We start from the raw sequence: 17,245 nt of genomic DNA, 5'->3' as shown, positions 1-17,245 counted from the left end.
CACAGCAACACTTAAGTGCATCTACTTTTCTTATAGTTACAATTTACCATAAATAAAGTGAAAATTAAAGAATAAGAGGAAGGATAACTCAGGGTGCAGAGTTAGGAACAGTTACAATACAACTTTTAGCCGACTGACTAAAATGTTTAATTTACATGCTGCTACACAAACCACTACAAGCCTTGCTTGGAATAAGTCCAGACCACACAGCATTCTCAATCAACAAGCATTGCAGTCTCATCCATACGTGTCCTGAGGCTGAGATTCTGTCCATTGTGCCAGCCATATGGAGCATGGGAAGGTCCATTTGGGCATCTGGAGTTCCAGGGCAAGACGACGGAGTGAGAGAGTCATCCATCCAGCTTGCTTCAGTCATGGGGGTCATGGAGCCATCAAGTCCTTCGTAGGCCATCTTAAGCTCCATGTCAGCCCAGTCAAGATCGCTCCTGCAGTCTGACTGATCCTCCAAGAGCCCATCCCCCATTTCGCTCTCCGTGTGTGTGTCAGGATGAATGTCGCAGCGATCCGTCGGCACTATTGTCTCCTCATATACTTCTGGTTGTACTTCTAAAGTGAGCCGTGAAGCCGCTGAAGCTGTGATTGGAGCCTCGTTCTCAGGCCTGCTGAAGCTCATGGCGAGAAGTTTATCTAAAGCATCGTCAAGAGAAGGCTCATAGGTTGGTGGCTCAAGCCTAGTGGCAGGAAGGGGATTGAGAGAAACAGCTGGCTCATGCTGTTCTGATGATGGTTTTGGGCTTGGAGACTTGGGAGCTGCTAGAGATGGGGAAGAGGAAAGGATTAGAGGAGGTGAAACAGCTTTGGGGAGCGACATTGATGGTGATTCAGAGACTGTAGGAAGTGGAGATCTGGGAAGAGATGGCACTGGGCTCAAAGGTTTTGCTTCAGAACTGGAGAGATACAGATCAATAGATGCAGGTGTCATCAATGGACTAACTCTTTCAGGGGTTCTGCTGACTGCTGGGGCATTTGTTGGACTAGGAGACTTGGTGAGAGGCGAATAGGACTTCAGCTCAGAGCTTGTCAGTTTGGCAGAAGGACTTCCCTCCCTGAGAGGACTATGATCCCGACCTCCAGTTGTGGTTATAGTCTGAGATAGAACCACTAGAGACTCCACTTGGGAGGAGAGCATGGAAGCAGAAACATCAATGGCAGAATCCAAGCCCAGGTCAGATACCGGAGAATAACGAGGACTAGATGCTGCAGGTGGAGACAGTCGAGAGGATGGCTTCCCACTAGATAGTGGATGCGCAGCACCCAGTTCACCAGATTCCTCCACAATGTGCAGTTCAAAGTTTAAAGAAGGGGAGAGACCTGGGAAATATCGGCTTGGTTCCGTTGGGAGGCAAGGGGACAGGGATTTGGACACGGCAGTCGCGGGAGGAGGGTGGATTTCAGCAATGGTAGTAGTTTGCTCAAACAGTGGCTCAGAGTTCAGGGAGCCTAAGGAACTTGGCTGGAGGACATAAAGAGGTCAGAGGGAAAAAAGTGGGGAAACAGAAGAGATTGACAGATTAAGGGAGGCAGAGAATGAGAAATAATTAAGAAAAAGCTTCAATGAGATGTACAGAACAGCTCAGGAAAAAAAACAAAGCAGATTCTGGAGACTATGTTGAAATAATGAGATGAAACTGAATCTAGAAGTCAAAGACGAGCAGGAAAAGGTTTAAAAATAAATGAACTGGTAAATTTTTTGAAGTTGAGTTTCCCAACAGCAGCAGTAGCCCAATAAGATTGTAGACACCACTAGTACCAATGGTCCCAAAAATATGCTTACAATAGGGGCTTTCACACTGGAGAAGCCGTTTCATAATTCCTAGAAATAATGGAGGAAGTAACCGCTTTTTGGTGTGTTCACACTGCAGGAACTGGGAATGATTTTAGTTCAAGGAAATCCTGTTAGGGGAACTAAATTAGCTCCTACTTCACAGTAGGTCTCACCCCGCACAATAGGAACTACCAGTGACATAAGGGTATGCCGATTGGCCAAAGCTACTGTGTCTTTCAACATATTTTCATGTTTTTCATTCTGCAAAGAGGAAAGGATGATCAAGTTATTCAAGATGAAAACTGAGAAGTGACACTGTCTTTGTTCAACTTTCTTTTCATAATATAAATAAATGCATAGCCCAGGCCTATTAACTTATCCTGCAAGTTCATTAATAAAAATGAAAATGTGGACGAAATCAGAAGCTATTAAATGTCTTATCATTATAATATAAAAATTTAAATGACGGGTAATAATTGATTATGCCAGATTTTTTACTGTCCGTTAAAATATATATATATATATATATATATATAAATTATCGTCATTGGTATCGTTATCGCAATAAATACCTGAAATTATCGTGATAATTTTTTTAGGCCATATCGCCCATCCCTAGTGTACACACAGATTATAGCATATATATTTACTTCATGAACAAACTCTACGAACATGGAAAGCAGCGATAGATGGACCTCTCAACCTTTACGTTAAGGAGAAATTCCAACACGACTTTGAGGGAACCATTTCTGATCAAGATTGCGACATTGGGCATGAACCACACGGCAAACGCTAATACTTTTTCATATACTGTTTACTTTCTTTGTATAACAGTTCTATCTAATAACATATTTACATGTATTTAACGACAGTTAAACAGATTGTAAAGAACTGTGTGTTTAGGCTCTGCTGTTCTCAGCGTCATCAAAATAAATGTCCGCCGTGTCGTCAAAATAAAAGTCACAACAACAATTGCGGCTTACGTCACTTCAGAGTTCCTACTGGCGGTGCAAATGTAACCAGGAAAATGACCCTAGGGGAACATTTAGTTCTTGGGGAACCACCCTGGTGGCTAGTTCCTATAACAACTACACGGTACGAAAGCCCCTAATGCTTTTGGGAAACGTAGCCCAGATTGTCGAGCAGTAAGTCCTGAAAATAGATCACCCAAACAACATAGTTCAGCACACATTCCCAGACACAACGTCTCTACAACTCACTTACACTGTCCTAGTAAAGCCATTTCATATTACACACGCACACATACACACACTCACATTGCTCTGCACCTTAAAATCTGACAAACAGGCCATGAGTTCATCCAGTTCTCGTGTAGCGGAGGTGGCTGATATTCTGCCCTGCTGCTCAGAAGGTGTGTCCACCTGTCCGTCCGTCAAATCACTTGTCAGAGCACAGGGGCTGGGCCTGTTTACACAAATTACAGCATTCCATTAAAACCCACAATGCAAATCCATGTTTCCCCATCTAGAGATGAACGTGTTGGTGATCTTACGTTGGGGAAGGCACTGAGCTTTCCAACTCATTCAGAAGACTTTCCACAGTGGGACGACCATCTTCTGTCCCCTTCGTTCCGTTCTTCTGAGGCTTGTCCTGTGCTGCTGGTGTCAGTGTGATGGCTGGGTGGGCTCCATTTTCCTGTATATAGTGGGCAACACTGCAAGGTGGCAATGGAGGTGGTGCATCCTCTGAAGAGAGGAGATTACATGGGTTTTATGTCTTATTTTTTGCATTACTTGCAGCACTATTGGTGTGAACAGGCCCTAAGAGTGTCTCTGTGTTTACCTGTACTGGAGAAAGATGGGGCGTTTTGCTGTACAGCATTAAGTTCCAGAAGAAGGCGGTCCAGTTCAGACAGGTTGCTGCCCAGGGCAGAAGTCATGGCTGTGGACGATGAGTCTGAGTGCTTCTGCTTGTTAGGAAAACTGGACAAATAGTAATGTGTTAATATGGGTTTCAGATTTTTTTTATTATACATATAGAAAGTGTGATTAATCGTAATTGATTTTCAATTTCGACTTTGGCTTCCAGCGATTATGAAAACAAGAAAATCAAGGTAAAATGTCATTCCGTCTGGCACACCTTGCTGTCCTTTACAGCGGTGTGCTTTCGTTCCTCTATAAAAGCCCAAACTTAACAACCAAATCAGCCAAAGAAGTGAGTGATGTAAAATGCAGTCTACTGTAGCTAAACTGCAGGACATGTTTGATATTAAACGGTGTTAAAGGTCCCATTTTTCGTGTTTTTTTGAAGCTTTGATTGTGTTTATAGTGTGCAATATAACATGTGTTCTTGTTTTGCGTGTAAAAAAACACAGTATTTTTCACATAATTTACTTATCTGTATACCGCTGATTCCACTGTCATAAAAACGGGCTGATGACTTCCTTGTTCTATGAAGTTCCTCCTTCAGAAATACGTAACGAGTTCTGATTGTGCCAGCGGTTCCTGTGTTGTGATTCGACAGCATCTTAGCGCTCCTTGCCCGGAAAGGTCATGCCTCTTACCATAACGTGGAGATGCATGCGCTCAGTGTTACTGTAAACATGTCTTTATTTTTACCCTATCAATTTGAGCCGGAATCAGACCCGGTGCTTGGACTGCGGGATGAAAATAACAGCGTTTCGACGACATGGCGACAAACACACTCTACAAAAGCAACTCTTGTGTATTCCTGTGGGCGGAGGTTAGTCAAAAAACTGTTTTAGTGACGTCATTAAAGGAGGAAGTAGAGGGATGTAGTCCAAACTGGCCGTTCGATGTAGGCGACTGCTGTTAAATAAAATATCTTGCTTGGCACTGAACTTTGAGCTTTAAAATTTTACAGATTTTATTTATACTCTAACAACAACATTACACACTAACTAAAGCTTGAAACATGGGATCACGAAGAACGGGACCTTTAAATCATCTTTAAGCCGCAAAGGGGGCACTGCTACCCAGGCAGCTTCTGTCCGAGTCTGAGCTGAACGCGGAAAAGCAAATGGCTTCAAAATACGTGCCTAAACCCATCCACACAAAATTCTTCATGTAAATACAGTGAGTTATGTCTTAAGTTAACGTACATACAGTACTTAAAGAAAACACGCATGTAACAGTATTTTGGATCCATGCATTAGCTCTTAAAGTGACAACAGCCTAATAAACCTACCGCAGTCTATCATTAATGATAACAAATGACAAAGGAAAATCACTCACTGATCTTGACTAAATAACTTAAGTAACTTTAATAAGGATAAAACTAAAATGAATGTGTACAATAAGACTATGCAGTTTTATTTTACATATTTTCTTACTACATTTTTTGTTGTAGGCATTATTTATCTGAATACCACTGTTAGTACATCTTCCTGAAAAACTTAAAACGCTTTAATTTGTATTTTCATTCTGTTGTATTTTTTTGTCCGTTTTATTTGCAATTAGTTTCTTTGTTCTTTTTGTATTACTGACTTTTTTCTTGTCTTATGTAATTATTTTGAGGACCTTTTTCTTACATTAATTACACTGATATTTAAAATTACTCATTTTGTGAAGTAAGACTTTGATCATATCGCCCACCAGAAATCGTGTTAAATAACTGTGATTTCAATATTGACCAAAAATAATCATTATTATGATTTTTGCCATTATCGAGCAGCCCTAATAGAAGCAATATTATAGTGGATCACATCGTAGAATGACAGATATTTCATAATCATTTTGCTTGACTATTATCAGTATGAGCTGTTGTACTGTAACACACCTGTAAACGTGGTCTTCTTCTGTATGAGAGGCTGGTGGACTGCTATCCCGAGACAACGTAGTTTTATGAGCAGATCCCAGAGACTGAATTTCAACAGATGAAAACCAAAATGCATACATTTTTAAGCAAATCTACACTGAACATGTAATACATTCCAATACATTGATTCTCATTCTCATAATCATTAATAAACATTTTAGGTCAAAGGGGTTTGGCTGACAAAAAAGTTTGGCAATCCAAAATGTTGGATCACCACTTTATGCCCAATGTAAAATATGGGCACTACGTAAAATCAGTTGAGAACCACAGATAAACCACATACAGTGGAGACGTGGATATTATATGTGATTTTGTAAAGCTCAAAAGATAATTTGTGCTGAACCTGTTGTGAGGAGTGCTGGGAGTCTTGCCGCGGGGAGATGGATCCGTTCAGGGCCTCAACTGAGGGCGGTGGGGGCAGAGGCGGAGGAGGGGAGTCATCCTGAAAAAGGTGCCCTCCAGTGGGATAGGAATATGGCGTCTCCTCGGGTAGAAACACTGGGCACTTGGAGATATGGGCAGTGGAAGACTCGAGATCTGCAAGCAATGCGTCTGTGCAAAAAGACGAAACAAATTATTAATTGTACATTGTCTTTAAGTTACTTCAGGGAAAGAATAAAATCCTTTTAAAAGTTTGTCAAGGCTTTTTTTCTCCTGTTTTAGTTTTGCATGACCTCCTTCTGTTTTGACAGATTTTAAGACAAATGTTAAGAGTCACATCAAACACATTTGTTTCAAAAGACCAAAAAAAAAAAATGTAATAAAAAAAATACACTGCAATTCAAATGTTTGGGATGATTAAGATTTTTATTGTTTTATAGAGAAGTCTCTTATGCTCAACAATGCTGCATTTACAGTATGTGATCAGAAAACTGTAATATTAATAATATGTAATATTATATGTAATATAACTGTTTATTATTTGATTAAGTTTTAAACTGTAATTTATTCCTGTGATCAAAGCTGAATTTTCAGCATCATTATTCCAGTCTTCAGTGTCACATGATCCTTCAGAAATCCTTCTAATATGATGATTTGATGCTCAAGAAACATTTATGATTTTTATAAATGTTGAAAACAGTTGTGCCGAGTCATTTGTCGAAACCATGATACTCTTTTTTTTAAATCAGGATTTTTATTAATAGAAATTTCAAAAGAAAATATAAAACCGAAATCTTTTGTTACATTATAAATGTCTTTACAGTCAAAGTATTAATTTCTTACCAACACTAAACATTTAAAGGATAGTGTATGTTTGTAAAGAATGATATTTTTATCATGTAGCTAGACACATGATCAAAGAGGAAAGTTTAAAATAACAATGAACAACAGGCTTAAAAATAAATGGAACAGTAGCATGATATTCCTCTCCAGCAGAGAGAGAGAGCGCCTCCAAACACAGATATGATGTTTGCTTGTGCAACTCAGTCGTGCATTCCAACCTTTCTAACCATCCTCAGTCATGTTACTAAATACAGTGCGTCAGCGGCATCTATGCCAGCTGTAGTGCTCTCTAAGGGGATTTTCTCACAGAAACTCAATGGTTCGGTTCAGTTGAAAACCACAAGAGGGGTTTCAGGTTTTATTTAACCCGATTTGGTCATTGTCTATGTGTTGTGTCCGCTGGCAGGTAAAACGCAGATTGTGATGGAGCGCAGAGAACCTGTCAACACATCCATCACACTGAGCTGATGTCATCGCACTCCTCTGGTCCTGCAGTAAGAGCGGAGATATGAACCCAGTCTGTCCCTCATCAACACCCTGAGACCCTAAAATATGATGAACTATCACAGAATTATAGGTGTTCGGCTGCAGTCGGACAAGGGATGAGCTGCATGACAGTATATACCCGTTTAAAACATACATCATCAAGCAGAAAACTACAGTCCACTCTGCAAATACTGACAGCTTTGTTGATTTTAATGGCAGCAATTTAGTTTTGAACCACTGCACCACTGTGCCCACTTACAGAACGAAATTATATTTTCTTGTAAAATGTACTCCAATAATTATTTTTTTTTATATTTACAACTTAGAAAAATCATATTTTACAGTGTAATAATAATAGTTTGAGCACCGATGTGTTTAAATCTATGGAAGCTTGTTTGCACCACTAAATAAAAAAAATTAAAAAAGGTAATTACAACTTTTTATCTCACAATTCTGATTTTTTTCTTGCAATTCTGACTTTGACTTTATATCTCACAATTCTGACTTTATATCACAATTCTGACTTTATATCTCGCAATTCTGACTTTATATCATGCAATTCTGACTTTATAACTTGCAATTCTGACTTTATGACTTGCAATTCTGACTTTATATCTCACAATTCTGACTTTATATCTCGCAATTCTGACTTTATCTCACAATTCTGACTTTATATCTCGCAATTCTGACTTTATATCTCGCAATTCTGACTTTATGACTTGCAATTCTGACTTTATATCTCACAATTCTGACTTTATATCTCGCAATTCTGACTTTATGACTTGCAATTCTGACTTTATATCTCACAATTCTGACTTTATATCTCGCAATTCTGACTTTATATCTCACAATTCTGACTTTATATCTCGCAATTCTGACTTTATATCTCGCAATTCTGACTTTATGACTTGCAATTCTGACTTTATATCTCGCAATTCTGACTTTATATCTCGCAATTCTGACTTTATAACTTGCAATTCTGACTTTATGACTTGCAATTCTGACTTTATATCTCACAATTCTGACTTTATATCTCGCAATTCTGACTTTATATCTTGCAATTCTGACTTTATATCTCACAATTCTGACTTTATATCTCGCAATTCTGACTTTATCTCACAATTCTGACTTTATATCTCGCAATTCTGACTTTATATCTCACAATTCTGACTTTATGACTTGCAATTCTGACTTTATATCTCACAATTCTGACTTTATATCTCGCAATTCTGACTTTATATCTCACAATTCTGACTTTATGACTTGCAATTCTGACTTTATATCTCGCAATTCTGACTTTATATCTCGCAATTCTGACTTTATAACTCGCAATTCTGACTTTATGACTTGCAATTCTGACTTTATGACTTGCAATTCTGACTTTATGACTTGCAATTCTGACTTTATATCTCACAATTCTGACTTTATAACTTGCAATTCTGACTTTGTATCACGCAATTGTGAGTTTATATCTTGCAATTCTAAGAAAAAGTGTCAAAATGTCACAATGACCTTTTTTATTTTTTATTTCATGGCAAAAACAAGCTTCCATATAAATCATTTGAAATGTATGGTTTGCATCCATAATATTCAGAATAAAAACAAAAATAATGAGATGAGATCTATTATTTGCAGTTTTTAATTCACTGGATTATCCTATAATAGGCGTTACTGCATGGTTATGTATTTTTTAAAACATTTTAGGGCTAAATTTACAGGAAAAACAAACTACTTTGTGATATACCTTTATCATTATAAAATATTTTGGTCATACAGCCCATGCCTACTGTGAAATCAGCCTGCTCTTTCCAACCATACAACCACCAAAATAAAGTCTAGAAAGACGGACAGAATGTCAGACATGCAGCTAGTCTAAAAGAGCCTGATAAAGCTCTTACCTCACTCTTTTTTCATGCACCTATTCATCCATTCATCCAAGCGGTCAATAATAGCCTGGAGACATGCAGCCGTCACATGCCATACAGGCAGAGATCTCCTCACATGCAGCACGCACCGGTAAAGAGCGGCGTGGTGCTGGCGCCCTGACAGAGACACCCGAGCTACTGGAACTCTTACTTGAGTAGACACATCAAAACCAACCTCACAGAAGACGCTATAAAAAAGCGTGACGGTTGAAGATCAACTATGACAAGATAGTAAATTAACACCTAGAAAGATCAGGGATGAGAATACAAAACACTTTAAAACTAAAGTGCAGATGGAGTCCAGCTTCCATACAGCGTCTCTTGAGATCTTCACAGTGTTGGTTAACAGACAGTTAGTGTTGGCAAAGCTACAGTGGAAAACCTGGAAACATCAAGATATATTACAGGCTTGGAAGAGAATCATGGAAATGAATAAAATCTCTATATTTGATTTGATTCATTCTAAAGAAACATTAAATTCCATTTGAACTTGAATGATCCACTTTTGAATCAATCGGAATCTACATAATTTTTTAAAATGGATTGATTGAATCAAAATTATTTCTAAAAACCCTTATCTAGTAAATAAACAACTAGTCATTAGAGCTGCATGATTAATCACTAAAAGACTGCATTCTCGAATGCAATATTCCTAAGATTTGGCTCAGTTCATTAAAAGTTTAACAACGGTTAATAGCAAACATTCAGATCTGTGTTCGCGCCGCTGCTGATCCAGAGAGAGCAGCTGTCATGTATAGGTATGAAACAGCTTCACAAACAGTCTTTTCTGTCTTACAATAATTCAAATCATCTCATAATTCAAAGCTTAGAGTTCGGATATAAACACTGATTCACTGGAAACATTAACACATTAACTTGCGTTTCAACTTTGAACAGAAACAGTATCTAAACATCTCTTTCTTGAATTCACTCTATTTTTAACAGTGAAATGGAGTACCGTCTCCTACTATCCTGGTCTAGAAGTTACCCAAGGGTCAAAATGTACCACAAACACCTAAAGCTTTAATGTTGCCTACAGCGAGGGCATAAAATGTGTACTCACAGAATTTAGAGTATTCAAGAATGTTTCCCAGTATTCCTTCACACCTGAGTGTGAGCGCACAAGTGTGTGTGTGAGAGAGAGAAGAGAGAGGGAGAAGGGGAGGCACACACAGCAGACGGCTTGCAATTAACCCTTTCCTGCCCTGAGAACTTTAAACACAGTGTTTACAACATTTCGTTTTATGTCTATATTCCACATTTAAGTACAGTCATAAAAACAATGAAATTGGAAGTATGGGAATTACAACATGAACAAAACATGCAATAAAATGGCTGCTATGCGAAGAAACAATAAATGCATAAGCAGAAGCTTTCCGATTAAAAGCATGAGTCGAGTACGTCTTATGCTCTCACTTAATGGAGACTTCTTCACATCATCAAGCAAAATATGTGAGAAACTCAGCGGATACAGCAAGTGCTCCTTAAATGGCAGTCGGATATGTTTTACTCCCAGGAGCCTCTTCCTGGGAAACGGCTGCCTGTGTCAGCAGGACTGCGGTGGGCCTCTGACGCCCACATCTGCGCCTAATTCTGGCACCCTAAATTAATCTGAAATATTAGGTGTGGTCAATTAAAAACTGCATGGAAAATGTGCAAGTTGTGTGAGGACTTTGTACAATACACACACACACAAAAAGAGGGAATGTCTAACAAAATCCATGTTTAACCCCTGCCGTTTAACCGCATAGCAGCATACAGCCCGTCTATTTAAAGCACGGAGATCAGTGCGCAAGTCAGTGAAAACATACTGAAAATAAACTGAGAGACTCTTCAGGGCCCTAGAGGACCCGCACCTGGTGCTACGCGCCCTCCAGAACCATTACAACCATACAGAGCACATATACTGGCAATGCCACACATGCCTGAAGCATTGCATTATATGCAGCAGAAGAGACGATGACTAATGGTTATTGTCTAATGCAGTGGTGCATGACTGATGGGTCACGTCCAAAAATAAATCACAGGTGCGTTTGATGGGGTCAGGGAAAACGATGCTAAATGCAAATAATAAAATGCAACTAACTTGTCACCTGACCTGACAACTTAAAACAGAAGAGAAAACATAAAAACTCTGTCCAAACAAACTCTACAGTCACAAATATATCTATATATATATATATATATATATATCTATATATATATATATATATATATATATATATATATATATATATATATATATATATATGTATGTGTGTGTGTGTGTGTGTGTGTGTGTGTGTGTGTGGTACAACATAGTCAAATTACACAGATGTCAACGGACAGGTTGTGTGACGTGCTCTCGTGCTCGAAAAACATAGGCAAAACTACACAAAGGCAAAGAAAATAAGATTATAATACATAAGGGTTGAAATGAATATAAACATGGTTTGAGTGACTTCAGTGTGTTTTACAGTATGTGGTGAATTACCGGCTGAAACCAAAAGACATTTACAAGCTAAAACTCAAACTATAAACACAAACCTGTTGTGCTTTCTCAAATAAAAAGAAACAGATTCTACACACTACAACAAATTATCATAAAAATAAGCTTATGCATGCATGTTAAAGTGCCCCAATCATGCTTTTTGTGATATTACCATTCACGTAGTGTGTATTATTGTTGTTTGTAAATGTAAAGTTTCAAAGGTCAAAGTGCAGATAAATTGAGTTATTGTCTCCAAAAAGAAAGAAATGATCCTAAATTGCATGAAGACTGGAGTCAGTAACTTACTTGACCAATCAGAGCAGAGAAGACCAATCACAACAGACTGAACCATCTGACCAATCAGAGCAGAGGCGGGGCGGGGCGTGATTTAGACAGCGCTGGAACACTGAATTGATTCCTCTTTCTGGTTTACTTTCTCTTGAACGGACACATACACACAATTATCTAAAAAAATACCTGTCTCAGCAAGTTATGCAAGGTTATGTCATAAGTAGAGATCAACCATTATATCGATTTACCAATATTTTTCCTGATATTTAAGCATTTTACCATAATTGGATATCGGTTTTGTAATATCGGATTTACCGATAAACGCCGCCATCTTGTGGGTGTTTTGAGAATTTCGCACATGATCGCAGTTACAGCGCATCTGAGGGGAGACGAGACAACGGCATGCACAGGTAAAGTAGCCTATACTTACCTGCTTTGCTGTAATTACTGAACTTTATTTAACATAACAGCCATTAATGCACAAATTAGACGTGATATATAAATGCCTGAAATGTTGCTAGTTTATGCAGCTTGAGAAATAGACAAGCTCACAGAGCCACACAAGATGATCAGTCATGTCCTGTCACAATAAAGATGTAACTTTACATGAATTAAATAATACAGCCACGAATGAGCACATGTTGGAAATAAAAGTGCTGAATTGAATTCTCTCTCTGTTATCTATGCTTATCATTAGTCTTGTGAAGTCATCTGCATTTTGCTGTTCATTCAGTGGGTTGATGCTCAGAAAATGCTCCACGGCCACCGCATGTAACTTTTAACAAGATTCACTCGTTTAAAACACTGTAATTATAAAAACATTTACTATAAAACCATTGATTCACCAATAAACCTCCAAGTAAACAACTCTATGGAAAAGAATTATTTATTATCTCCGTGAGCGACTGCAGTTTAAGTAGGCTATAGTTCTGTGTAAATGCATAGATAATAAAGTGCTTTGTCAGCAGATATTTCATAATCTAGAATGACAAAAACATTATTATTAATTCTGATATAACATACCAGTTGAGAAATGCAATAAAATATGATGTTTTGTTTGTTATATTCCAATATTCCAGACAATATTATTCAGTTATTTCACATTATCCAGTGAATTATGCTTCACTCTTTACTTTAGCCTATTAAACAGCTTAAAAATCTACTTAAACTGTAGTTTAAAATGAAGTTTACATTTGTGCAAAGTTGATATGACTCCTGTCTTTAATTTATTTTCTCCATTTGAAAATATTAGACATTCTACATTTATTTTGCTTATTGTTAACATTAGTGTTCCTGCTTATGCTTTTAATAAATAAAATTATTTTTGTAATATGAAGATTAAAATTAACATGAAAGACTAATTTTCAACAAAAACAGTTTAGTAACAGTTCACTTCTTTTTTTTTTTTATTAATTTTTTGCACTTTCAGACACCTCTGTTTATTGGTGCCTAAAGATTTGTTTTGTTTTCTATGCAAGGAGGGAGAGATTGTTATAAATAAAATGGTTTGTTCAGTTCAGTGGTCAAAAACAGAAGTATAACAGTAAATAAATATCGGTCCTGCATATCGGTTATCGGACACATAAACACACAAATTATTGGTATCGGTTGTAAAAAAAAAAATCATTATCGGTCGATCACTAGTCATAAGTGAACAGTTGAGAAAGAAAAAGTTGAATAACTGTGAATTATTTAGGTCTATTCAGTTCAGTACTTCAGTTCATGGCAATATTATTGAAAGTAGTTTTACTTGAGTTGAGATGTGTGGAAATTAAATCACAGTAAAAATATTCATGACTCTTTAGAAAAATAACAAAATTCCTCTTGTTGGAAATTGATAGCAGATCAGTTAGAGTTTGACAAGTCTGTTTTTAGAGAGTTTATTTTCTAAAGGCCCACAAAACCAAACGTGCCCAAAGATGAAACACTTTTTCAGCAATAATGTGCATTGGAACAAAGAGCAGAGAGGTGCAAGTACAGACAGGATATCCTGTGCACCACATGGCTATCCTGTTTTGGGTGTTGGCAGATTTGTAAAAGTAAAACAAAGCAGTCTAAAATGCTATGAGAAATTATTAAATGTAGGTCATTTCATTAGATTAGCCTCTATACAAGACTGCAAACTGACTGACAGTGTTAAATGCTTCATTGACATGCAGTTGTATACTCCCCAGCAGGTGGCAGTATTGAGTCAGGGATTTATTATGTGTCAGGGAGGGTCTGACCACTCATTTAATGCTGCTGTTTATGGAGAACATAACCGAGTGGTTAGTTGATGTGATTACAAATGCAAACAGGAGTGTGAAGCCAAACTTAAACTTGATCCACTGCAGAACAGCGGTCCACATTCACCTAAACAATCCGGCCTAGTAGATTATATTCCACATTTGAAGAAATCCACAGAGTCCTAGGTTTACTAAATGTCAAACTACAGTACTTTTTACTGAAATATTTTGGGATAAACAACTCTGACATGCAGCAGAATATGAATTTGGATGTGTAATTAGTTGCAAAGATGTGTAAGTGTATTACTGTCAACATGTTTGTAAACAATCAATTAACACTGCTTTTGTCAATTTTTACAAGATGGACAAAATTTGTACCAAAAAAGTCATTCGGTTTAACCAAAATTTCGGTTTTAACGAATGACACTTTTGGTTATACCGAATGACGATATTTTTAAACAATGCTAACAGGCTGATATCTAGCTAGCTAGCAAAAGGACAATCAAACATTTTATATTTAGTACAAGTTTTTAAAATATTACAACATTTTCCATGTTTTATCGCGGTTGTACCGAATGACCTGATGTTTCGGGACATGCGTATGATCAAGTGAAAACATGAATTTTCCAAATAGTCAAAAGAGAATTAGTTACTTTGCTTCACGACTTTGATTCTTTCGACTAGTTACTTTTGATTCTTTCTTATAACAAAGCAACGACTTCTACACATAATTTTAATACAATTTGCACAATGTTGATATTTGATGTTATAAAATCATGCAAGAATAAAAAATATATACATTTATTACATTTTAAGATATTTTAATCACAAATGAAATGGCTGTATTTGGCTTTGGACGGTTAAACCGAATGACCTTTTGACACTTCAAAATCTTTAAAACACCTTTATATGTAGCAAAATATGATTAAAACCTTTTGGATTCAATAAAAAGGATCTAGTTATACTACCTTACATACTTTGGATGTCATATCTTTGTTTTTTATTATTATTAAGGCCTTTGGACAAAAAAAATGAACCATGTATATTATATTATATTATATTATATTATATTATATTATATTATATTATATTATATTATATTATATTATATTATATTATATTATATTATATTATATTATATTATTATACACACACACTGCCATTCAAAAGTTTGGGATCAGTAAGATTTTAAAATATTTTTGAAAGAAGTCTCTTCTGCTCACTCACTATTTGACCAAAAATACAGTAAAAACAGTAATATTGTGAAATATTTTTACAATTTAAAATAACTGTTTTCTATGTGAATATATAGTAAAGTGTAATTTATATCCTGTGATCAAAGCTGAATTTTCAGCATCATTACTCCAGTCTTCAGTGTCACATGATCCTTCAGAAATCATTCTAATATGATGATTTGCTGCTCAAAAAACATTTCAGATTTATCCATTTTTATAAATAGCATTTATTTGAAATAGAAAACTTATTTAAAGTGAAAAATGACTTATCTAACATCCTTGCTCAATAAAAGTATTGATTTCTTTAAAATAAAGAGTATGTTATATGAAAAGCAGCTGCATGTTAAACATGTTCACAGCATCATACAGGTTTGGAGGGTCACTGAATGATTAAGTAATGAACACTTATTTCTTATTATGCCAGTTACGTTCTTCTGCATAGCTGAGCATAATATGATAATATAAAACTGAGAGCTGAGAGAGGTTATAAAAAACCACAGGAGAAATGTAATACGAATGCACAATACTTGAACAGAGGCCAGGTGTGACACTGATATCTTCTGAACAGGGAACACACAGTATAAAGTGCTAGAGAGAGTCTTGTTCTTCTCGATTCTAATCGCATTATTCCTTTATGAGGTCGTTACTCACTTTATCGCTTTCATACTCGGAATCTGAGCAAAGAATTCCACACATTCCATCAGGGAGCTGCCACAGAAACACTATAGAGGATGGAGAGAGAGAGAGAGGGAGGACAGGCAGGGGGCGTGTGGGCTGAACTGTGACACGGCGGAGGAATGCAGCGCGAGCGGCCTCACAATGGCCGGTGTTCATTTCACTGTTGCGATCCATCCCACCCACCTATATTTAAAAATACCAGAAACCGTGAAAGCACTACAGTCCCACCACAAGAGCAGAAAACCAGCCCTAATGGGTAAACAGCAACACAACTCCAACTGAACTCCTCCCATTAAGCACTGTCGTAAGCACTGCTTCTGAAAGCATCATATGTGTGCAAGCAGCATGAAAAGAAGGCAGATATTTACAGTTTGTTTCATTTTTGCATTGTACTCCTGAGCATGTGTTGCATATTTTTGTTTTTATACTTTTAAGTGTAGTTTTACTCTTTGATGAACTCTGCATTAATTCAATCATAGTATTGTTAAGCAAAAAAGTAAATAAAACTCAATAAAAGATGTATATGTGATAAAAAAAAAAAAAGTCCTTCAAAGTTTGTACTGATACTAGTGTTGTCACGATACCAAAATTGAGACTTCGATACGAAAGCTAACTTAAACGATACTATGGCAAAAACCTAAAACAGCAGGAAAAGTAAATAAATAACATATGACAGAACTGTGCAGACTGATAATTCTGGATTTGAGCTTCATTGCCGTGAAGTTAGAGTTAAACATTAAAAATTATATTAAATCTATTATTTTCATGCTCAATAAAATTGTAAATTATTTGCTGTTATGCTTTTTTTTTATACATGTCGGTCTTTTTGACAGTAAGATTATTGTAAAAATTAGATTACTGTAAATACTTAGAGCAATGTTATTAAAGCATAAATTGGTTTAAAATAACTGTATATACCCTTCACATATTTATGTATTTTTAAATTAATTTTATTTTTGCAACCAGATATCACTTATTAAACTTAGACTCTATAATTCACCTCTTTGCGGAGGTCTGCTTGCACGAGTAAAATAAATAAAAAACAGTCATTTAATGTTTGAGAGCATAAACATAATGCTGGGATCACATTCACTAACCTGTCGCTCTTTAAATTCTTTGCACAAATC

The 17,245-nt window shown here is 36.6% G+C and overlaps 1 protein-coding gene across 4 annotated transcripts in view; it reads right to left on the bottom strand.

Annotated features, from left to right (window-relative positions):
- Positions 1 to 17,245, bottom strand: part of pxnb (paxillin b) — a 41,970-nt gene that overhangs the window by 5,964 nt on the left and 18,761 nt on the right. The window contains exons 2-7 of one of the 4 annotated variants that reach the window (XM_067394324.1): positions 5,928 to 6,136; positions 5,546 to 5,628; positions 3,590 to 3,729; positions 3,300 to 3,492; positions 3,064 to 3,211; positions 248 to 1,474 (exon numbers count right to left, since the gene is read on the bottom strand). In XM_067394324.1, coding sequence (XP_067250425.1) covers positions 248 to 1,474; positions 3,064 to 3,211; positions 3,300 to 3,492; positions 3,590 to 3,729; positions 5,546 to 5,628; positions 5,928 to 6,136 — 2,000 coding nt within the window. The remainder of the gene's footprint in view (positions 1 to 247; positions 1,475 to 3,063; positions 3,212 to 3,299; positions 3,493 to 3,589; positions 3,730 to 5,545; positions 5,629 to 5,927; positions 6,137 to 17,245) is intronic. The other 3 variants (XM_067394325.1, XM_067394326.1, XM_067394327.1) reach the window with 3 other exon arrangements.

The sequence above is a fragment of the Chanodichthys erythropterus genome, chromosome 9 (genome assembly GCF_024489055.1).
Source record: "Chanodichthys erythropterus isolate Z2021 chromosome 9, ASM2448905v1, whole genome shotgun sequence".
NCBI classification, from domain to species: domain Eukaryota; kingdom Metazoa; phylum Chordata; class Actinopteri; order Cypriniformes; family Xenocyprididae; genus Chanodichthys; species Chanodichthys erythropterus.
This window is presented reverse-complemented; position numbering and strand designations above follow the sequence as displayed.